The sequence below is a fragment of the Protopterus annectens genome, chromosome 1.part0, assembly GCF_019279795.1.
Source record: "Protopterus annectens isolate FY-2018-M chromosome 1.part0, PAN1.0, whole genome shotgun sequence".
In the NCBI taxonomy this organism is placed as follows: Eukaryota; Metazoa; Chordata; order Ceratodontiformes; family Protopteridae; genus Protopterus; species Protopterus annectens.
In genome coordinates, this window is record NC_056725.1 from 601837264 (window position 1) to 601862955 (window position 25692).

Sequence of the window (25692 nt, forward strand, 5' to 3'; positions counted from 1 at the left end):
AGCAGTTATACTTTGTGTTTGACATTGCAAAATAGAGTGTGGCATAAACAATATACAAAAGGTGAAAACCAGCCAGGGAAGACATGAACATGGGCATTGTGGGCTGAGCAGAAAAGTTAACTATTGGAGACACATAAGTTGGTAGGGAATTATAAAAGTTTACCATGGCTACATAAGCAGACAGCAACTATTTTCATTTTTCGCAGATTCTCAGTATTTGTTATCAGCAGTATATTTAAGAAATCTAGTATTTATTTGTAGTGCCTGGAGCTCCATGAGTTTGCTCCAGCATTGGGGAAAAGAGTTCTACTCTACCTTGAGACTTGAGCTCTAAGAAAGGTGCTGAGGAATAGTTAAGCTCCCCCAAAGTGCCGATCATGTCTTGCACTAGTCACTGACAAACATCAGCAGAAGTAAATGTAGCTTTATTTCTCCTTGCTGTGTATTCCTTTCAACTGTCCCTGAAGTAATCTCATATTTTTGCCCTATCAACCATAAACTTGTTTGATTTTCTGATAAATCTCTGAGGATTACATTCAGTTCAGAAATGCCAGAAACAGAGTTTCACTGTTATTATTTTCCAGAAATGCATACAGTATTGATGCAAAACCTGTTGTTTTATTAAGATTTTCACTGAATAACAGCAATATTTAAAAACTCTCCCTGGTTTTTATCCTTTGTCCAACCCAGAAATGGTAACAAATAAGCTGTTAGGTGTACTGCTACTCTCTGTTTTACAGTGCTCGCTAAGGGCCTCACTAGCTTTTAAAGCAAGTAAAACACTTTGCATTTTTTTTTGTGATTTAACCAACAGTACAAATAGCAGATAAAGCTCTACGGATTACAAAGAAATATGATAACCTCTTATTGCATGAGCTTCCCTCTCGAGGTGAATTTCTTGGTATTCATGTCTCAGACACATAATAAACACACAATTAGAAACGCAGTCATAATTCTCTATATTTACTTATTTATTTATTGTTTTATTATTTTAATTTATTTTTGTAGCAGAATGTTAGAAGGATCCTGAAATATAGAGGTGAAATTCCCAAACGTAACTTAGTTTCTTTCCGTCTAAAACGTATTTATTAATATAAAGTCACATGTTGAAGCAGAGGCCGCATGTCTCATGCTTGTTCTTTCAGCCAAACATCAACCTAAGGACATCTGTGCCACTGATTACTGCGAATTTACTCTTTGCTAATTAATAATCTGAATTCGTTTGTAACAAACCTTGTTTATGTCCTTCCCACTGCCTTACCTCATCCCGCAGTGTTATGTATCTTAACGTTTGTTCATATTTACATTTTGCTCCTAATGCTCCTTATCGGCTACAATTTATTTAATTTATTTATTTTACATTTGTTGACCTGGCTAGTCTAACTGGATATAGGTCCATTTTCAGTAGGGGCCCGGAGATAAGCTCCACTAAACAGATAAAACACTAAACAGGTAATATCAGCAACAAGTACAGTACAATTTAAGACTAGAATGCACTTATATAGCAGCTTAGTGATAATATAAGTAACATATTTTAAAAAGAAGAACAAGAAAAACAAATATAAGGTAGAAAACATGTTAATGTAATTGAGAGCTTGCTAAGCAAGTTCATACTCTGAAGAGGGTTTCTAAAGAAAATCTAAGTTGCAACCAACGTTAGGTAGCTTACTGATCTTACTAACTCAAAGAAAACAAGAATTTATAAGGTAGAGACATGTTAATACATTAGAAAACTTGTTAAGCAATTATATTCTATGGTAATACCCAAGAAGGAGTAAGCACAGAGTTAAGGTAGCTTACAGCTTCTACTCTTTGAACATTCAGTGAGCATAGCTGGAAGGGGGTTGTTAGTCTGGGTTAGTACATGGGCATAGCTAGTGAGTTTTAAGGTAAACTTTAAATTGCTTTTTGAAAAGTGGTGTTGGAGAGATAGATGAGAGTTCATTGGGAAGCCAGTTACAGATTTTCCCCACTGAGTTGGAGAGCAGAGAATCCCCAGCCTTATTACTGGATATATATGAGGCTACTAGTAATTTATCTGCAGAGCATGGGGTTGTGAGATTTTTGTAGGGGTGAGTATGGAGTGTTACTAGGATGATAGAGGATCTTGGGGTGATAATAAGTTGTTGAAGCTGATTTTGCAGATCGAGCCATCCTAGCTTTTAGGGTGTGACAACGGCGGGTTCTAAATGGGGAGCCTGTGGCAAATCTGGCAATGTTATTATAGGAGGTTTCCAGTTTGTTGAGGTTGTTTTTGGATAGATTGGTGTAAATGGGTGAGGCGTACAGGAGGGTGGAGATAAGATGGGTATGGGCAATAGCAGTTCTAGCTAATGGTGTCAGGAAGGGTTTAATCCTGTATAGGGAGCCTAGTTTTTTGTTGACTGATTTAATTACAGTGTTGATGTTTGTGTCAAAGTTAACGTTGTGGTCAATTGTTACGCCTAAGAGTTTGGTGGTTGGGTCGGGAGATATGACAGTGCCGTTACTGGATATAACTGCGAAGTCTATTGGGGAGGACTTTTGTGTAGGAGGAATAGCAATAATTTTGGTTTTGGGGTTCATGAGGAGGCAACGCTGTAGGAACTAGTTTTCAACTATGTTAAACACTGTTTGGGTGAGGGATTGGAGTTCAGCTAAGGAAGTAGCAGAGCATATTAGTATAGAATCATCTGCATATTGTATGCAGGTGGCTTGAGGAAGTTTTACATTTAGATCGTTGATAAAAACTGAGAATAGGAGAGGGCCCAAAATAGAGCCTTGAGGGACACCAAGGGTAATAGGAAGATGTGTGGATAGATTATTATCCCAAATGACAGCTTGTTGCCTATTTTCTAAGTAGGACTTGAACCATTATATAATGCCTGTGTATCTAGTGAAGAATTTAAGTATATTTAAAAGTAGCTGGTGGTTAACCATATCAAAAGCCTTTGACAGGTCAATAAAGAGTGCAGAGGATAGCATATTGCTATTACGATTTTTGTTAATGGAGTCAGAAAAGGACAAGAGAGCAGTGGTGGTGCTGTGGAATGGCCTAAAACCATGCTGACAGCTGGCTAGTAAGTTATTTTGGAGTAAGTGATCTAGCAATTGTCAGTGGATGCATTTTTCCATGATTTAAAGGAGAGAGTAAGGCTACTGGATTAAAGTTTGAGAGTTCAGTTGAGTTACCGCCCTTATGTAGTGGGATAATATGGGAGATTTTCCAGAGTGATGGAATGGTTCCTTCAGTAATGGTTCTATTTATTAGGGTGAAAATGGGATATGCTAGAACCTTAGCTGCTGTTTGCAGATATTCAGCTGCTAGACGGTCAGATGAGGGGGTGCCCTCTGGTTTGAGTTTTTGAAGAAGGGTGCAGATGAGAGATGTTGGAACTGGTTGTAAATGAAATGAGGGAGGTAAGCTATTTGAGGACGAAGGCATGCTTGTGCTAACAGGAGGTAGTGAATTAGCTAAAACACTAAGACCCCCTGCACAGTGCATTCAAAGAAAGAGTTCTCAGCCATCACATAAACACTACATTAATACACCTCCCATTGCTACACATAGTAACACTGTATACATTCCCTCCTCTTCTAAGCCCTTAATGCAAACCAGCACACAGCCAAATTTCCTGGTCATTGGTGATTCTATAGTGAGGCACACTGATGTTCCCCTCACCAGACCGAGTAAAGTTAGCTGCTTTTCCAGGGCTAAGATCTATCAAGTCACACAGGCACTCAGGTCATTGAACCACAAATGCTAGTATGATTCTGTCATAGTTCATGTGTTTGTCAATGACCTGAGATGTACCTCCTTTGACTATATGAAGCGAGACGTGATCAAGCTCACTGATTATGTGTCTCAGGCAGGTATGAGACTAACACTGAGCAGCATGTTACCTTCTCCAATGATGAGGACATGTTACCAACAGGAAATGATTGATTTTAACAATTGGCTTAGCTTCTGGTATCAGTCCAGGGGGATACAATATTTGATGGCCTGGGAGAAAGTGGTTGATAGCCACTGCTTTGCCAGAGATGGTCTGCACTTATCCCCTCTAGGCTTTCGGATATTGTCAAAGACCTTTTCTACTCCCATAGTGTCTTTTTCAAGCAATGCCATACTGATAAACCTACCAACTTAACTGAACCTATGAAGGAATATCTGAAGGTGGTACTGCTCAATGTTCGAAGTCTTAACAAGAAACTCAACTCCCTGCATGCCTTCATCTCTCTGGAGACATCCATGTAGTAACAGAGACATGGTTTAAAGTTGCTGTGAGTACCCCAGCAGTGCAAGGTTATAATGCCTTTCGTACCTTTAGACCAGCTACTGCACAGGAGGGAACTAAAGGTGGAGGAGTCCCAGACTATATTAAAAGCAACCTCACATCCAGCCTAGTTAAAGTGTATGCACCACTGGAACTCATATATGTGCAACTCACCATAAACAAGGTATTGTATCATATCCTTGCAACCTATAGGTCCCCTTCCATGTCCTTGGAAACCCATACTACCTATCTCAATGTACTAGAGTCCCTCACCATTCAACCCAATATGATATTCATGGGGGAACTCAACTACCCCTCTATAGACTGGGAATCCTACAGCACTTCTTATGCACAAGCCCAGCAATTCCTAAACTTTGTTAATACTAACATCCTGGAACAGTTGGTCCAGTCTCCTACCAGGTGTACAAACGTCCTTGACCTCATACTCATGAACATAGAGGGTCAGTGTTTCTTATCCAATGTAATATCTTTGCTCATCAGATCTGACCGTAAGGCAGTATTACTTGAAATAAAAATGACATCCAGGTATTTAGTGAAACCAAAAATCTTTAGGAACTATTCTAAGGCTAACCTCTCTCTACTAAGTAACTCCTTGGCTAAATTCTAAGCATCTCCAAACCCAGTAAACATCATAGCATGCACTGAACTATTTACAAAATCTCTGTACAGCCATATTGATAGCAGTATAGAGCCAGCTTGCCTATTCATATTAAGAATAAGATGAAGTTAAAAGACAAGCCATCCTGGTGGAATCACAATATTAATCGGTTATACAGCAAAAGAAAAAATCTTGGCCTAGCATAGGAGGAACAAAGCCATACATACTAAAAGCCCCCTGACCAATCTAAACAGGCAGCTTAGAGGGTTAATTAATACTTCAAAGGCTAAATTTTAAGAAACAAAATAGCTTCTCAGCAAAGGACAACTACAATGCTTTCTACAGCTATGTTTGTAACCTCAGAAGAAATACACAACAATGCACAAAACTTATTGTAAATGGCATCACCCACACTGAACCGGAGGCCATTGCCAACCTTTTGGCTGGCAGGTTCATCTCAAATTTTCCATCCACTCCCCCCCTGATAGTCCAAAGGAAATATTACATCACACAATCCCCCAACCATTCCTAGGGAACATGTCATCAATGCAATTTCCAAGGCTAAAAACACTGCATCAGTGGGCCACGATAAAATCCCAGGATGTTCAATAAATAGCATGAAACATGACCTCTCTGGTCCACTTGAATCATTTACATCTGGAGCCTTCAGTCAGGTTTTGTGCCCAAGGAATGGAAGATGGCTACAGTCAATTACCTGCACAAAGCAGGTCCAACCACTGATCTGGGTAACTACAGGCCTGTGAGTCTCACTAGCCTCATATGTAAGACCATGGAAATAATCTTCATGGATATGATCAATAAGAACACAGGTAACCTACAAAAGCTGAACTCATCACAGTCTGGTTTTGTTAAAAGAAGGTCATGTCTGTTAAATCTGGTAGACTTTTTTGAGAGAGTCACCAAAGCAGTGGATGAAGGTAAGACTGTACACACAGCTTACCTTGACCTAGCCAAGCCGTTTGATAGAATACCCCATTCATACGTTATAGACAAGCTCACTAATTTAGGAATAAACTCTTTTATCACCTGCTGGATAGCCAACTGGCTCACTGATAGGACTCAGGAGATCAAAAAAGGTGAGGCCACCTCCATCAAAAGGCTAGTCACTAGAGGAGTCCCCCAGGACTCAATACTGGGCCCACTCCTTTTTGGCATCAATTTCTCTGAAATAGAAGCAATTGCTGAAGGTTTATGGCTAAGTTTGCAGATGATTGCAAGCTGGGGATTATCACTGACTGCATTGCAGACACTAGCATTTTTCAAGAGGGTCTGTCTCTGACTAATGAATGGTGTCAAAGCCATGGTCTTAAACTCAATGCTAAAAAATGTATAATTATATGCTTTGGGAAGTCAACCATCCCAGGTAATTACTTTGTTGATGATACACCCCTAAGAGTCAACCCAGTGGTCAGGGATCTGGGTGCTCATGTAGACAGTAACATTATCTTCGACCACCATGTCAACACAGTAGTGAGGAAATATTTTTATGTTGTGCAACTTATAAGTAAGGGCATGGCATCTAGGTCCAAAGAGATCATTATCACACTGTATTCTGCCCTTATCAGGCTTAGAATCATAGAATACACTGCTCCCAACATATGCAGCAACTAGAGCTACCTCAGTGGGTTCCTTACAAAAAAAAAATACAAGGCATGACAAACTTGGCTTATGCAGAGCACATAAAGCCTGTTTCCCCTCTACTCAGTCTCCTGTAGATTACTGAGGGATGATCTATGCCTGGCTTACAAGGCATCCAGAAACCCCACACTTATAAATATGCTACATATCCACAAGTCAAAGAGTAGCAGACATACAAGGTCTAGGGACCTGAATTTTGTCTGTGACTTAACCAGAACATGCTGGAGAGACAGATATGTGTGCCAGAGACTGCCCCTCCTATGGAACAGACTTTCCATACATGGGAAGCTGAGTTTGTCTATTACCTAGTTTAAGTGCAACCTAGACCAGTGGATGGAGAATAGGAAATTTACACCGGGCCTGGCATCCATGTCCCTTATGGACAGAGGTAGGTTATAAATGTGTGGTCCTCAATGTCCTGTTTGGATACAGGACATCATTATTCTTTCAGGAAAATTTGACTAGGCTTAGAAATGCTCCCTGGATTATTAGCCAAGTATATTCGATGAATATATTTGTTAGATATTAAATATTGTAAATTAATCTTGCTGTCAGAACCTTGTCATTTGCATATGTTTCAAATGTATCAGTGTGTTATTGTTGTCAAAAATAGTACACAGATGTCATAGGGTGGGATAGGCACCATGAGAAGAATCTAATCCCCCCAAGTCATAATTCTGTATAACTAGTACAACATTTTTTCTTCTCTTTAGTTTAAGTACAGAAGATTAACTTTTCATGATAAATCCCATAAAGAAAATCAGAGCTATGAATCCTGTAGTAGTCTATGAAATGGAATGTGCCAGTAGAAAACAATATGTCTGTCAAACATTAACCAGTTAAACGCTTTGGAAGTGTCTGTCATCAGTGCATAAACTGGAACAGGTAATAAGAAGATTTATGTCAAAACAAAACAATAGAACTGGAGTTTGCCTGCCTAACTAAATGAGAAACAGATTAGAATGTAGAGCCAATGCATGGAAGCTTAGAGTTAAATCTGTTAGCTAACAGTAAAGCATAATTTTTAGGTTCAGTTTTATAAGGATAATGGGACTATAGTTTTTTTGTTTTTGTTTTTTGGGGGGTTTAGAACGCTCAGTATTCAGCTTTGGAGTTAAAATCATGTGGGATAAATTTAGATATAAATAATGAGTACTCTTTAGATGTAAACTCACGAAAAATAAAATATACTACTTAAATCAACAAAAAAGCAAAGAAACAGAAAATCATCATTTTAATAAGTAGTAAGCGTTAGGTTCATTAGTTAGGCATGTTACCAAAGTTTTTCAGACCTGTTAGATATGTTATCAAACTTCTTCAGACCCATCTGGTAACCCGCAAGTAACATACCTAACAAAAGCACTTAGTTTATTTGTTATTAAAGTGCAGATTGTTTACTCTTTAGATGTATATAATTGTAAAACTTCACCATATTTTTGGCAATGTAGACAATAAATGTTTTATAAATTATTCCATAAAATCTACCCAGGCCTGGAATGTTCCAGTTCTTGAGATAATTAATCAGTTATACAACTTCTGCATGGCAAATATCAGCATCAAGTAAGCTGGCAAATTAGAGGAAATTCCCTGATGCTGGTTAGCAAATTTAGGAAGTCATCTTCTGCTGAAGAATTGCAGGCAGGGGCTTCTGCTTTAAAAATATTTTAAGAACAATGGGTTAGAAATAAAGTTGCAATTTGCAAAAAAATAGAGATAAATTATTAGATTTAAAAACTTTAATTATTTTGGTTAAATAAGCAGATAGTGAGAGCCCATTCCCAAATGATACCAAACCATTTATTCTCAGATGACAAAATTTATGAAGTGGAATAAACTCCTGTTGACTCTAAAATTTTGTTATACCTCATTGGCTGATAGGATATCTGTTCCATTTCTTATAAGAAGGTATTTAATAGATATTCTTAGGACAGGGTGGATTTTATAAGATAGGTGGACTTGCTAGTAGGAAACAATGAGTATGTACTTTTTAAGAGGCCCGCTTCAAATATGGATAAATCAACAAATCATCAGGGTCAGACAATACATTTCAAAGTATTTTTGAAATATATTCTACAACATCATTCCTTTGTAGCATGATCAGATTAATCCTTCAATGCATTATTCTTAAGAAAGATATAGTGGTAAAATCTAATGATGAATTACTGAAAATTGGCCGAAAATATATGTCATTTTTCAGTACTTCTTTACCATTAGGATAAAGTCAATTAGAGACAATTAATAAATCAATACATGACTAAGATTGGTGGATGGATAAAAAAACTAATATTTTTCTGGGATAAGAACTCTGTATAGATCATCTCAATTGTAATTACCAATGTCTGAACATTTATAAGTAGACATTAAAAGTGAAAGCTAATTGAGCCCAAGGTTGGTGACATGAGAAACAGAATAGAGGTGGAAGAGACCAAGTGGATTATGGTACTGAGAGCAGATAAACCACCGGACCTAAATGGAATGGTGCCTCTAAAACCTATTCTGAAAGAACGGAGCATAAACATAAAAAGTAGAAACAGGAAGCTACTTGTAATTTTGGAGGACTACCACCAGAGGGACCTGTCTCCATTAGCCATGGAAGAGGAACCACCCCTGAACAGCATGATTGGTTGAACACTGTTTAAAAGTTTTGCCTTGATGGGAGTGAATAAAGGATCTGAAGAAGGTTTTACCAAAAGCGCTTATCCTACATTCTCTTAGTTTGTTTTGTCTTTTAAAAGTTTTATTAAATTACAGATTTTATCTTGTCTATGGTGGTACATCTGCATTGTTTTCTACTTTGGTTCTTTTTTGGCAAGACAACCTTCAGCAGTGTGCACTTATTTTTTTGTTTCGCAGTGAATATCCGCAGAATGTTGACATTTAACATGATTGTCTTCTTGTGTAAATATATGAATTTCAGCCTAACATACTGTATAAGTAAGTAGTTAATTAACTCATTTATTTGAGAGGTTTTATTTACTAAATTTTAGGAATGCCTGAATTGGCGATAGTGCCTAAAAATCTTGAAGTGTCAGTAAATCATCCAAATTGGATTTAGAAAGTTATTTTCGGCTTATTTGAATAAACTAGAATATCTTGGTTTGCTCCCTGTAGGATGGGTATCTCTGTACAGGTACGAATAGGCATAGGTGTATTTTTCTTTGTAAACCTTCACCATTTCTATGATATTTAGCGTTAATGGAAAGTTTCTGAGTGCTATGGTGTACTAGTACATTCTTTATTTATTTATTTAACATTTTGTTTACAGGGAAAGTCCAACTTGGAATGAAGCCAATTTTCAGCAAAGGACCAGGGAGAAATGCTCCAGATGCATGTCTTTATGACATTGCATAGCAATTACAACTGTTCAAAAGGATAAAAAGAAATTTTTCCTGCTCCAGAAGTCCAGGGTGGGGGAGGGGGTTGCTCTTCAACTTAAAGCGGTACACCAGATCGGGCACAGCCCCAGGCACAAAACTAGTTAGCTACACATTTGGTTATGCCTACAGTGTACCAAAGGCAAAATGCACAGAGCACTATTGTTACAGTGTAGCTCAAATGTGTTACTTTATTTGCAATGCTCAGTCCATGAGTTCTCAGCTTAAATGTGAGAAAGTGAACAATTCAAGAAATTGCTTTACTTTTTCAAATGAAAGAATTTTTGCAAACATTTAACTTTGCTCTGGGCAGTGGCTGTCCAGCCTACCAGGACACAAACATTTCATGCCTCGTCAATGTGTGTTAGCAGGCATGCATGAGACATACAGTGGTAGTAGTGTCTGTGATGTTCCTCAGTTAGGTAGTAACAGGTATACCTATTTGTGGCAGTGCCATTTGAAGAATTATATGATCTCTTCTGTTGGTTTCTTGCTGTTACTTGCATTTACATGCAAGCATACCAAAGTATATTTAACTACTTATTGTGATCAACTAGTCTTATTACTGTATTGTACTAAGTACAATAAATACACAGAGACACTGCTTCAGTTAATACACTTTCTATTACATTTTCCTTTCAGAGCTACAAACATGCAAGACAGATGCTGTCAACTCTCTAAGGCAAATTCCCAAAGCTTGTTTACTGTTACACTCATATTTATACCAAAAAGTCTGATATTTTTTCTCAGAGTCTGATCTATAACAGTCCTTTCTTTGTATAACAGTTTTCCTTTGTTCCCTTATCCTTGGTTCTTTGTAGTTTGATGATCCATGGAAGCTCAGTCTTGCATTATCTGAAACGTGGTGTTCCAGCACTATCTGAAACTTGATGTTACATCTCTTTACTTTGTTGATGTCCTTTCAGCTGGCATCTGTGCAGTTATTTTTACAGACTTTGTTTCTCAATAACATACTCCTTTACATGGATGCCAAAATCTAACTAAGCTATATATGCTTTCCAGCACACTTACTATTTTTCTGCATTTTATACTATTTCTAAATTAACCCTTTATATTTCATATCATTCTTGCAGCTTTTTATTCAAGATAATAATCATGCTAGCAACAGTTTGAAAAGACAGTATATACTAAAATTCTTTCACCATTTATGGTGTGGAGCATGTAGCCAGTGTTGTTGGTGCATTGTGGATAATGGCAAATCACCTTCCATCCTGGTTCCCAGCCTGGATCAGTGAAGAAGTCTGATGTAAAATGTTTGTCATCATTTTAATATAACATTACAAAAAATATGATTGCTGCCACTAAATCCAACATTTCAGTTGGATATACTTACTTCTAATACAACCTGTATTGAACAGGAAAATCATAGCAGGACAGTTGTGAACTATAGAAACATGAGTAGAATGGTTGCACTTAGTTACAGCAACAGGTTTATTGTTGTTAAGGCTAAATAATAATGACGGATTCACTGACCAATCAGCAGCTGTGCCAGTGGGTACTCTGTTAGGTAATAAAAGTTTGTTATTTTAGTAAGATGCTGTGTTGGTAGGCAGGATGAACAGTTTTTATTTCTTCCAAGTGGATAACTAGGAAACCACTCAATAATAAAAATTAGGAACGTGCACATCGTAACCAGTGTGGAACCAGTGTGTTCACTGTCAAGCATTTGCTCTGTTCAAGTGATGAGATGCAGTAGTGCTCCCTATGAAGGAAAAGATGTTTGTGTGAAGTGGGTTATTGTGTAGCCAATGATGGGTCCTATCCCTCGGGTTTCTGCTTAAGGCAATCGGAAGCCTGCAAGTAAGTCATCTGAAACCCCCTTGATCTTAATCCTTTTGAATCCATACGGGCAGAGAGGAGTCCAATGTAATGTTCTTTCCCAATAATTCATTTTAAGCAAAGATGATGCCTTTATTTAGAGATATGATTCTTGATGAATAATAGATAACTATGCACTATCTATATGCTCTTGAGAATTGTTTATATTAGCTATTTTTAATAAAAGTTTTGGATGCTTGGCCTATATGTTTCTGCAGTACTTCATGCAGATCTAAAATGATTGCAGTTCAGTTAAGAAGAAGGAAGTGGGTAATCATTTGAGTGAAAATATTAAGTCTTTATGCTTAGTAGACAGGTATTTAAACTATTTCCTGCTCATTCTTTAGTATTCTGATTTGGAGAAGAGTGTTGCTATATTATAGTGAATTGCTGATTTTACCCTAAGAATTATATACAGTCCAGTCATGTTTATATGTCTTTTATAAGCACATGATATGGTCTCAGTCTTTCTCTCTCTCTATTATATATATATATATATATATATATATATATATATATATATATATATATATATTGTCTTTTATAAGCACATGATATGGTCTCAGTCTTTCTCTCTCTCTATTATATATATATATATATATATATATATATATATCAGCCACGGTGGTGCAGCGGTTAGCGTTGTCGCCTCACAGCAAGAGATTCTCTGGTTCGATCCTCGGCTGGGGTGCCTTCTGTGTGGAGTCTGCATGTCCTCCCTGTGGTCGCGTGGGTTTCCTCCGGGTACTCCGGTTTCCTCCCACACCCCAAAGACATGCTGTAGGTGGATTGGACACTCTAAATTGGCCCTAGGTGTGAGTGTGTGCATGTGTGTGCCTTCTGTGGAAGGTTGGATGCCGGGCTGGCAACTCGACACCATAAAACTTCACTGCCAATCATGAGCAGACAGGTGTTCCGCTGTGGTGACCCCTAACCGGGAAAAGCTGAAAGAAGAAAAAGAAGTTATCTTTTTTCTAAGCTAACTGCCTCTGCACTACCCATCTTCTGTAGATCGTTGAACATTTGTATTTTATTTGTTTTATTTTGTATTTGCTAACTGTAGTGCTGCACTTGTCCACATGCACATCTTTTAAACTGAGTCTGAAAGCATTATCTGGTTAATTATGCCATCTGTACTTTAGTACCTGGCACTAATTTTAATATTTTTTTTCAGCTGTGTTTTTTTTTATGACCTGGTCAAATGTAGGTGTCTGGGGCATAATACAAGTCTGAAGTTCATGTGCTGCTGTTTTGATAGGCTTGGGGGGGGGGGGGCAGCCATTGTATTGTGGAGTTTGCTGTTATATAATTGGAAGATATGTATACTTGTAGCAGTACAAACCATCCCAGCATCAAATGATAGCCTTGCTAAAGACTTTGCTTGTAGTGTGATTCACTCTTCATAGGGTAAGAGTCACTATGAAATGACAGAACACTTTTCTTTACTCAGCAGAAATTATCATTGCTTCTTCCTTAGGAAACTGCAGTCTGTCTGCATTCATAATGCAACACAAAGAGAGAGTATGGACGCTTTAATATCACTCCCCTTCTATCTGGAAAACACCTTGGTTGATTTAACATTAATGCCACTGTAGTCATTTACACATGCTGGTTAAAGTGGTACTAAATCCAGTAGTTTTTCTCATTTATTTATTTTATTTAATGCATTTAACAACAAAAACTTTACAAGCTTCATGTATAATATTTTTATACTTGAAAGATATAAGCAGATGTTTGTGGTACTACAGACATGTAATTTTTACAGTTGTATTTTCAGGTATTACAGATTTGCCCTAAGGATATGCGTGCTGATATTTGTGTACATCTGAATCGCAAAGTTTTTAAAGAACATCCAGCTTTTCGACTAGCTAGTGATGGCTGCCTTCGTGCATTAGCTATGGAGTTCCAGACAATACACTGTGCACCCGGGGACCTGATTTACCATGCTGGGGAGAGTGTGGATGGACTCTGCTTTGTGGTTTCGGGATCCTTAGAAGTCATCCAGGATGATGAAGTGGTGGCCATCTTAGGTAGGCTTTAGTGCTGTATAGCACTTCTTTATTGCACAGGTACCTTCTTTAGAAATGCTAACATAAGGTTCAATTACAGTATGTGACTTTCATTATAGATATTACCTTTACCTAAAATCATTCAATTAATCATTTTCAAGTGCCAAAATGAAAAACTGACTCTTAAACAAAAATGTATAACTTGCCAAATCTATTATTATTATTTTTATTATTATTAGGTCTTTGTATTAGTATTGTATTTGTAATACAGTGGGTACCAGTAAGTTGAGTTATTATATTAAAGTTTTGAAGCCATAGCATTTATACGGTACACTGTCTTAATGGAGTTAAGTATGTATTTTGGAGCTTTTCTCTTTGGGTCTCCACTGAAAATGGGCCATTGGCTCAGTTGGGCTAACCCAATTAACAAACAACAAATAAATATATAAATAATAAATAATAGAGTTGATAATAGCTCTGTTTTGATTATCATTTTATACTAAATAACATCTGAAGAAAATTAATTCATGTATTTTGCATGTATTTATGTCACCAGTAATGAAATTAAAGCTTACTGGACTTAAGACTAACACCTACTACATGACTGTACAGTGTAGCCTTCTCACAATACATCAAACTACATTCATTTATTGCAGTTGGAACTTGTTTTAAAATTTATATTACAAGCACAGTGATTCACTTTAAAGAGTAGTGTAGTGATAGGTGTCTCTTCTTTTCTTAGATAAAGAGAAGACATTCAGTTTGTGATCTTATACCTTACTCGCAAAGATAATACATTGTAACTTTATGGATGGCTTCTTTTATATTGCTATAGTTTTGATGTCTTAACTTTGTAAACATGCTGTTGTATTCCTAGCAAGATCTCTGTGGCATTTAGGCTATTTGTCTACTGCATAGGAAATGTTCATGCACTCAGCAGGCTTAAAGACATATTGAATAATTCATATAATTTGCTTATTTGTTTTGATATTTGTGTTACTATATAGAAAGCTTCTCAGGAAATGTTTTTTTTTTTTTGCTGTCTTTGACTGGGAATGGTTTGAAATGTATCTGGGTTCCAGTTTATTACAACTGCTAATTTGCTCAGTTCCAGAAAGTAATAGAAATACAGCTGCTGCCTCCTTGTCCACACTGTAATACGTTGCATCTTAATTTTAAGTCCATCTATATTTGTCACTTGAAATATTCATCAGCCATGCAAGTTTCATTGTTGTTTGACAGATTTCATTTTTCATGTACTTTTTTATATTCTCTATTTTGTCTGCAATAATTGTGTTTTCACTAAAAGAATTACAATTCAAGTCCCAGAAGAGTCATCAACTAGGTATTATTTAAAGGACCATTTTCCTTCAAAAGCAACCCTGCTCTGATATATGAAATATTGTTTCCTACTGTGAGTAGTCAGTCTCTGAGCCGGCACTGAGTACTGGGAATACTGGGAATATGGAGCCCCTCCATACAGTGGTCCTTGGTGGATTACCCCCGGCAACGATGTATTTTACTCTCTCTTCCCCAGTCTGGTTGTTCTGTCATACAGCAGTGATTTTGCAGACATATAGCCAAAGCATAATTCAGTGAGCAGTGTTTCAGAGAAGTGTCTTGCAATCGTGTTCCTTCATACTTTCTCCTTATAATGTAATGAAGAACAAGCTGATTTAGTGTTGCATACTGTCTTTTTATCAAATAATCATATGTTTAATGATTTATTTTATGTATTAACTTGTGTTTGCCTGTTGGCTGACACCTCTTTCTCTAGGTGTAACTTTCCTATCCATAAGTTACTTATAGTTGTGGCCTTTTACCTCTTTGCTGCCTTCTTCCATGTTTTCTTGATTTAATTACCCCTAGATTGTTCTCAAAAACTGCATTGCAGAAGCCAGAGACATCAAGCAGTTGCACTTTCTGAGTGGACATTTTAATATCTAGTGGTTTGGGAAGATGCCCTACCCCACACCAGTTATTAGAGGAATACAACTGTAATTTTGGCAGTTTTGACTATTATAATTCAACTAACAAAGTATATTCATCATATGCAGCATTTTTTAATGGAAGCCAACGTTTTACATTTTCATACAAATGCACCTTTCACTAGATTCATTTGGCTCATTTTGGATTAGATACCAGGCTATCATTGCACAGGTTGACCAATTACCCTTGCAAGCCATTAGTTATTTTATAGTTATTAGTACTATATTTTAATGTGTATAAGAGTCATGCACAGCACAGAAGTTGTACTGTCTGTATGGTTCTATTCCAGTAAATATGTTTAAAATAATATGTAGCACCTTTTTCTTTTACAAACTGTAGGGCAATTTTACAATATAGAAAAAAGGTTAAAGGTCTCAATAACTCTTGCGTAATAATTATAAGTAGGAATATAAAAACAGTACTAGACAAGCAATCATGGGAACAAAATATCTCTGGCTATACATGCCCTTACAGATATACTTTTAAATTCATGCCACAATTTTCAAGCACCTAATAGCACTCTCCTGTCAAATCAGGCTGGGCTGCATATGATAAGTGTGGAGTAAATTTGTGCCTACATATCAATTATCATGACTACACTTAAAGGTAGATAAAGTAGTTCTTTATTTTACCAGTAATGGTAACTTATTCTATAGATTGGGAATACATTGAATTAGGAACCTATCTCTTGACTGAACTTTGTTTATTTGGTGGTGTAGATTTAATTTCCTATTATGGGTAATTGTGGGTATTTGTGAAGCCACTGCTCACCCTGGCACAGCCATCAGAGTACTGAGTACAAAGAGAGTTGTACTAGAGTACTGTGTATAAGGAGAGTTGTACTAGAGTACTGAGTATAAGGACAGTTGTACTAAAGTACTGAATATAAAGAGAGTTACACTAGAGTACAAAGTATAAGGAGACTTGTACTAGAGTACTGAGTAAAGGAGAGTTTGTACTAGAGTACTGAGTATAATGAAAGTTGTACTAGAGTACTGAGTATGAGGAGAGTTGTTCTAGAGTACTGAGTATAAGGAAAGCTGTTCTAGAGTACTGAGTATAAGGAGAGTTGCACTAATTTGTCAGGATAGCTGGAGGTTTTAAGGCCTTTTATTTTTCTTGGTTGGAAATCTTTAGGGCCTTTCTAACTGAACACTATGCTTGGATTTGTACATAATGAAGGAGATATTACATTCAATGATGGGTCTGATAAAGGAAGTGTACACTGGTTGGATGAATTCTTGAGCTCTTGAAGATATTCCTTAAGAAATTAACTGGGCTAGATAGAAGGATTTCCTGGCTACACTGGAGACAAGAATGAGAGTTGTCCACATAGATACCTACATTTCTTATGATCCTATCTGTCCAAAGAGAAGTACTATTTATAACAAGTGAGGTGGGAGCATTTTATTTTACCTAATCCTACTACTATGCTGCATTGTTTGCATTTAGCGTGAGCCTGCTTTTAACACACCATGTATGTGCATATTACAGCCTTTGCTGGAGCTGCTTAGTGTCAGTGGATGAGCAGATAACTGTGCCCAGTTTGCAATCATCATCAGCTTGGTCATTTGCACATTTTGGATATTGGCTTGATGTCTGCAAAATAAATACCAAACAGGAGATGGCCCAGTACTGATCCCTGTGGTACCCACTCCCAGTTTACATCTGTATGTTCAGTGTAGCACAGGGAATACATATATCATCATGCAGTAAAATAAATAATTCTGAATACATAATTGCAATGAGGGATTATCATTCCTTAGGTAAACCATAATCTCTAAGCAATAGTGTGGGCTTTGCACAATGTATTTACATTTCTTAAAGTACTGCTAGGGTATTGGGGCATTACTAGGTAAATGTTTCACTGAAGGTGGCATGAAAAGGAAGCTCAAGCTCTGATGGTGACACAAGTAACTCAGAATCAGCTAGCCACCTGGACAGTGACTCAGACAGCAGTGAAAGGAGAAGAGCAGTGCGCAATGCTTGCTTGGCTCTGTCAAGATGGAGGATGACCTGTGCATGTCTGGGACATTCTTCCCATGTTATAATCGTCTGTGGAGACAAGAGACCACATAGAATTGTTAGCTGTAGAGGGAAGGGTCTTCTGTGGGATTGCTTAATTCACACAAGTGGGTGACATCCCCTTGCTAATGCCACTTGCATGCTGTATGCTTGGTATGAGATTGGTCTTGCTCAGTGGAGACAGCTGGGCTAGAACCAAACCCTTGACTTGATTCTTGACATAATGGATGGTGCATCTCTGTTACTCAGCTCTCATCCCTATGCAGAATGAATGGGCCATAGGGCTTTTACCACCCTCTGGAATGAATGGGCCAGCTGAGTGGGGAAAGTGAGGCCAGATAGTCTCAAGAAAGTGATACTTGCAGCTCACTGACAAGTTATTGTGAGAAGTAATGAAATTAGGCAAGACAATGGGATAGGATGAAGTGCAAACTCAAGGTGGTCAGGGTTACTACATTACGGCTGAGGATAAGGGTTCCCCTGACCATGGTGCCAGTAGACACCTAGATAGTTTATGGACTGTGGCAGTGATAGCTACGTATGATTAGATACTCAAGGAAGAAATTGTATGTTACTTTAGAAGACTGCTGCAGAAATGCCTAGCAGTCAGCAGGTTGAGTAAATATTTGGTAGACTAGGTCACATGTCCAGGCATGTTGTCCTGGATCTTCTTGTTTTAATAACATTTTATATAAGAAAAACAAATTGTTCCTTGAAAGAGAGGATACTGGAACATGTAAGGGCTATTCGTATGCATGGCACTGTTAATGCTTTAGCTAACCACCTTAATGAATGTCCAACTCATAGTTTTGTTTTTTTGCTGTTACAAAAACTTGATGTTACCCACAGAGGTGGTGATTTAGTGAATCTAGTAGAATTAATGGAACAGAAATGGGACATCTCTATGTTAGCTTATAGACCACCAGGTCTTAATGTGTCTGTTTCTTTAAAACCTGCCCTTAAGGACAGAAATTTGCCTCATTAACTTTGTTCTTTTTCTTATTGGCTGTTTAATTTAATTGGTTGATTGATTCTGTTTTTTGTATAAACGAGAGCTTCATTATTATATGGTCTGATGAAGTGCAGAGAACTGCATGAAAGTGCTAACCTGATTTTATCTACTTTTATCTGGTGGATTTTATCTGAGTAAACTCCCTTTATGTTTTTAGCCACGACTGTGGATGGTTGTTTTTTTGTTTTCAGCTTTTGCACTGTATTCATATTCCTTACCACCAAGAGCTTGTGTAAATTAAAAGAAACAGAAAAACACAATAAACACATTAATAAGAGAAAGTGCTCTGTGAGTATTCATTTAGTCAGCAATGGATCTTGGAGGTACATAATAAATGCTTTTGAAGCCACATTACTCACTGCTGGCAATAAAATTAGTAGGGATAATTTTTTCTAGAATGTTTTTGACTTTTTAAAATTAATTTGCGGAATTTTCAGTTGTTAAATTAAATTGCAATGATCTATGCTATCCAAAGCGATGCCCATTTAATGCTAGTACACAGTCAGGTCAACAGTACCTGCAGAAAGTTAAATCAGAAATGGTTTACTTAATGTTAACTCATTGGTAACATTTCCTTATAAAGAACAGTATTGGATTTTCCCAGTTCTTTGGCTATCATCCACAGCTGTCTGACAGCTATTCTTACTCCATGCACGATTATCTACGCTGCCAGTGTTACTACATTATTGCTCTTCAGTACCCAGTGAGTCGTGTTACTACATTATTGCTCTTCAGTACCCAGTGAGTCGTGTTACTACATTATTGCTCTTCAGTACCCAGTGAGTCGTGTTACTACATTATTGCTCTTCAGTACCCAGTGAGTCGTGTTACTACATTATTGCTCTTCAGTACCCAGTGAGTCGTTTTACTACATTATTGCTCTTCAGTACCCAGTGAGTCGTGTTACTACATTATTGCTCTTCAGTACACAGTGAGTCGTGTTACTACATTATTGCTCTTCAGTACCCAGTGAGTCGTGTTACTACATTATTGCTCTTCAGTACCCAGTGAGTCGTGTTACTGCATTATTGCTCTTCAGTACCCAATGAGTATCGGTCATTCCTTTTCCCGACTCCCACTCTTCCTTATCCTTTTATTGCTGTCTATTTTCTAGATGTCCTTGAATGGATAAAGTGAAGCTCAGGTCAGAAATATTTGGTAACATGAACACATACTGTACAAGGACAAATAGAACAAAATTTGTTTTACAAATACTGGAGATCACGAGTAATATGAGGCAACTGCAATGGTTTTAGAAATCATTATTTTCAGGCCTGCACTCAGCAGAGGGTCAAGCCCCTACACCCTCCAAATGTTATTATTCTCACTCTGATTTTATACCTCAGAGGAACAGTGATTATTTATAGTGTAATCCTGTCTCTTTCCCTGGAATGCTGTTGAACTGGAGGAGCTAATAATCAGATGCAAATGAGCAATGGCAACTCATTCAAACCACTCATCCATCTACAACCCTTTTACACATTTGTACAGTTGGAGTCAAGGTGTCACTCCAACAGTGACAGTCATCCAGAACCAAGGTTCACACAGCCAGGTGGCTAGCCCTATCATGGTTGTCCTTCCTTACCACAAACTTGCATGCCAACTTTGGCCCATTTAAAGTGTCCAGTCCACCTACTGCATATCTTTGGAAATAAACTGGAGCACTTGGAAGAAACCCACACAAACACAGGATGGACATGCAGACTCCAAACAGAAGGCACCCCAGCTGAGAATCAAACCAGATCACCTCTTGCTGTGAGATGGCAATGCTACCCACTATGGCACTGTTGCATATGTGTTTTGAGAAAGAATGGCATAAGGACACTGGAGCTGTTTTGCTCAGGTGAGATTTGAACTCGGGTGATCTGTTTATATGGCTTCTTCCAGAAACTTCTGACTTTCATACTGATAGTTTGGCTATTTTTCCTTATGTATGTAAAAAACAGTAGCCCCAAAATAACTTGGCCTATTCCAGTTACTTTTTCATGAAATTATACTGGTTTATGGAATCGCTTCAGAATGTGCTACTAGATTTAAAACAAATGCAACAATCACATCTTGAATTTTATTCAGAATGTTTTCCTTCTTTTATATCATATTTATGCCACACCACAAAAATCATCAAAAATCTGAGCAGTATGTAAATCTCCCTCCTGACTGCTGCCTGAAACCCTAATCAGTATTCCCATCTCCTCCCACTTCCTGTGCACAGCTGCTGTGGTTACCTTGCTTGAACTCAGTGTGCTCCACAAGGTGCAGCAGACTTTATATTCTAGTTCGAGTGGCAGCACATGAAAGCTGCACGATGCTTGAGTCCCTGGCTTCAAAGCGGTGGTCTTTGAGCTCCTGAGACTTGGGTGCTTGTAGTAGAGTCACTGTTTATACATCACTGATTATGTAGCTGCTTCTTTCATTAAATAACCCAAGAAAAGACAGAGGAACTTCACAAATTGCCACTTACGTAAGTAATTATATTGTTAGTTAAATACAGGATAAAAATTAAGAAAATAAGGAGACATTTTTAAGTTAGCGCTATAAATTACTACTTGCTCTTTTCACTCAGGCATCTTCACTGGTGTACACTGCCACACAGCCCTTCTTGCATTTTTAATCTTTAGTGTTGCATATTCATCATAATGTGATCTTATTTTCCTAGTAGTTTTATTATTATCAGCCGCCCCCTCCATTTTATGAAGATTCCAAAGAAATGTACTATTTAAATAGGATGAGAGTGACAGTATTCTGCCCACAATGCACAGGAAATTCAAAAACTATGGAGCAGTCTGCAACATGAGGCCCAGCTCCACCTTCAGAGCAAGGGAATGCACAATTGCTATCAAGCAGAAAACGATGGTGAACATCGGTCACCAAGCTGTTTACTTTCTCTAGTTAGTGCTTCTGGGTGCATCATTTCTGGCATGATATGAAATAAGATGCATGATGTCAGAGATTATTTTCAGTTATTGTTTTTCATGAGCTGACTGAAATGTGGCATTTTTTCATTGTGTAGATAAATATTAAAGGTATACAATACCCGTACACACGTAACAAGACACAACATGGAAATACACTTTTAAATAAGTATACTGATGAGTTGTGATTGTAATTTTGAGTCATTATACATACACTCTTACAGATTTGCTTTAAGATCTACAAAATATACTATGACTGAGATTAGCATTTGAAAATAAATAAGTAAAAGATTTACATTCATGGAACATTGTAGGCACGGATCATTTAAATCCTGGGAAATCTTTTAAAGTGCAGTAGGCTTTCCATACATTCATAGGTGTGTATTAGGCTAATGACCACTAAGGCCCTTATAAGCCTAGTCGTGCAACCAAATGTGACCCACAAATTTGATTCATACAAGGGGTGATTTACTGACTGTCTCTGTACATTAGAGACCTAGGTGCCAGACCATGGATGAATTTCTAATTATTAATCCATTGGTCTAAGTTGCACTTAAATAGGGTTAGGGATGAAGTATGCTTCACATGGATCGGGAGTCAAGTTGCATAAATGAGCAAATGGTATTTTAGGAACTCAGATTTTGACTCATATTGTGGCATTTCAGGGTTCCTCAAGCAAGCAAGGTGTAATACAAAACATTTCTCACATTGATAATGCAGTATCAAACTGAGTTTGCCAAGGAATACCATTATTAGTGCTATAGTTAAGGGCAAAGTTAGCATCAGCTAGATTATCAAAATGTAATTATCGAGACACAGTTACAGCCCCACATTTGGGGACTGGAATAATAATAAAGGGGTTTACCTTTTGAAAACAAGGTACGTTACAGACAAAAGGTACAAGTATAGAGTTTGATTCTTACCTTGCAAAACATGGCTGGGCTTAAAAAAGGCTCCCCGAGGTCATTAGCTTCGTAATCTCATATGAGCCTATGATCTAACTGGCCAGTGTTGCAATTCTCTAGTAACAAACTGAGTGTAATGGTGCAATTAGCAATGTTTTAAATACACAGCGCACAGCAATTAGCAAAGTTTTAATACAAAGCGCACAGCAATTAGCAATGTTATAATACACAGTGTACAGCAATTAGCAATGTTTTAATACACAGTGTACAGCAATTAGCAATGTTTTAATACACAGCGCACAGCAATTAGCAATGTTTTAAATACACAGCACACAGCAATTAGCAAAGTTTTAATACACAGCGCACAGCAATTAGCAATGTTTTAAATACACAGAGCACAGCAATTAGCAATGTTTTAATACACAGAGCACAGCAATTAACAATGTTTTAATACACAGCGCACAGCAATTAGCAATGTTTTAATACCCAGCGCACAGCAATTAGCAATGTTTTAATACACAGCGCACAGCAATTAGCAATGTTTTAATACACAGAGCACAGCAATTAGCAGTGTTTTAATACCCAGCGCATAGCAATTAGTAATGTTTTAATACACAGCACACAGCAATTAGAAATGTTTTAATACACAGCACACAGCAATTAGCAATGTTTTAATACACAGCGCACAGCAATTAGTAATGTTTTAATGCACAGCACACAATTAGCAATGTTTTAATACCCAGCACACAGCAATTAGCAATGTTTTAATACACAGCACACAGCAATTAGCAATGTTTTAATACACAGCGCACAGCAATTAGAAATGTTTTAATACACAGAGCACAGCAACTAGCAGTGTTTTAATACCCAGCGCACAACAATTAGCAATGTTTTAATACACAGCACACAGCAATTAGCAATGTTTTAATACACAGCGCACAGCAATTAGCAATGTTTTAATACACAGCGCACAGCAATTAGCAATGTTTTAATACACAGCAATTAGTAATGTTTTAATACACAGCACACAATTAGCAATGTTTTAATACCCAGCGCACAGCAATTAGCAATGTTTTAATACACAGCGCACAGCAATTAGCAATGTTTTAATACACAGCGCACAGCAATTAGAAATGTTTTAATACACAGAGCACAGCAATTAGCAGTGTTTTAATACCCAGCACACAGCAATTGGCAATGTTTTAATACACAGCAATTAGCAATGTTTTAATACACAGCGCACATCAATTAGAAAAGTTTACACAACGCACAGCAATTAGCAATGTTTTAATACACAGCACACAGCAATTAGTAATGTTTTAATACACAGCACACAATTAGCAATGTTTTAATACACAGTGCACAATTAGCAATGTTATAATACACAGCGCACAGCAATTAGCAATGTTTTAATACACAGCACACAGCAATTAGTAATGTTTTAATACACAGCACACAATTAGCAATGTTTTAATACACAGTGCACAATTAGCAATGTTATAATACACAGCGCACAGCAATTAGCAATGTTTTAATACACAGAGCCCAGCAATTAACAATGTTTTAATACACAGCGCACAGCAATTAGCAATGTTTTAATACACAGCGCACATCAATTAGCAATGTTTTAATACACAGCACACAGAAATTAGCAATGTTTTAATACACAGCGCAGAGCAATTAGTAATGTTTTAATACACAGTGCACAATTAGCAATGTTTTAATGCACAGTGCACAACAATTAGCAATATTTTAATACACAGCACACAGCAATTAGCAATGTTTTAATACACAGAGCCCAGCAATTAACAATGTTTTAATACACAGCGCACAGCAATTAGCAATGTTTTAATACACAGCGCACATCAATTAGCAATGTTTTAATACACAGCACACAGAAATTAGCAATGTTTTAATACACAGCGCAGAGCAATTAGTAATGTTTTAATACACAGTGCACAATTAGCAATGTTTTAATACACAGCGCACATCAATTAGCAATGTTTTAATACACAGCACACAGAAATTAGCAATGTTTTAATACACAGCGCACAGCAATTAGCAATGTTTTAATACACAGTGCACAACAATTAGCAATGTTTTAATACACAGTGCACAACAATTAGCAATATTTTAATACACAGCACACAGCAATTAGCAATGTTTTAATACACAGCGCAGAGCAATTAGTAATGTTTTAATACACAGTGCACAATTAGCAATGTTTTAATGCACAACGCACAGAAATGGTAGTGAGGTAGATCTACAATTCTCAGCTCTTCAGCTTGACTTTCACTAGCAGCTGTTTTATGAATTTTGTACAAAAAGTTGATGTTGCTTTCAAATGAATATAAATACTTTTCTGGCAATCTGTGCTTCTCAGATCTTACTTTACACATGAAGTACTAAACTGAGGTACAGTAGCTGTTAACTCCTAAATGACAGTACCTGTGACAGAAGTGTAGTCAGAAATACTTTATGCGGACAAGTTTCAAAAGTACGAGTCTTCACTTTTGTCCGTTACTCGTGGAATAATAGTCTGTTTTTTTTAAAGAATCCTTTTTAGGGTTATCACTGAACTTTGTAGTGATGTACTGCTACATATAACTTGCAGATAATTTAAGAATAGATCATTATTTTATGGAAACACATCATGCCAATAAAACAGCAAAACAGCATTGTAATGTTGTAAGTGCTATTTTTTGTGTTTGTATCATAAAAGGAACATGCAGTCATCTTTTTTTTTCAATGAGCCAATAAAAATGCTAAAAGGAAATATTAAAGTAAGCTTTTAATTAATGTTGGTTGATGATAGTCAGGAATATAATAGCATTAGGCAGACTTAACTTAATTGCTAATATTTGCAGCCTTTATCTTCGATGTTTAATGCTGACTTGCAAAAAAAATCTAGAAGTTGAATGATTTAACAGTATTTTATGTATATTTCAAAACCTCACCCCTTTTATGGTTTTACAAAAGTATTGTTCAGGCACCCCTTCCATCACTTCTTCTGGGTGTGCTAACACTGTTGTTGCAAATCACATTTTTGTATATGTATATTTATTTTGTCCTATTCATGAATGATTTGCTTCCTGT

The 25692-nt window shown here is 37.1% G+C and overlaps 1 protein-coding gene across 2 annotated transcripts in view; it reads left to right on the plus strand.

Annotated features, from left to right (window-relative positions):
- Positions 1-25692, plus strand: part of KCNH1 (potassium voltage-gated channel subfamily H member 1) — a 2413895-nt gene that overhangs the window by 1284513 nt on the left and 1103690 nt on the right. For both annotated transcript variants that reach the window (XM_044061729.1, XM_044061739.1), the window contains one exon: positions 13522-13774. In XM_044061729.1, the coding sequence (XP_043917664.1) occupies positions 13522-13774 (253 nt within the window). The remainder of the gene's footprint in view (positions 1-13521; positions 13775-25692) is intronic.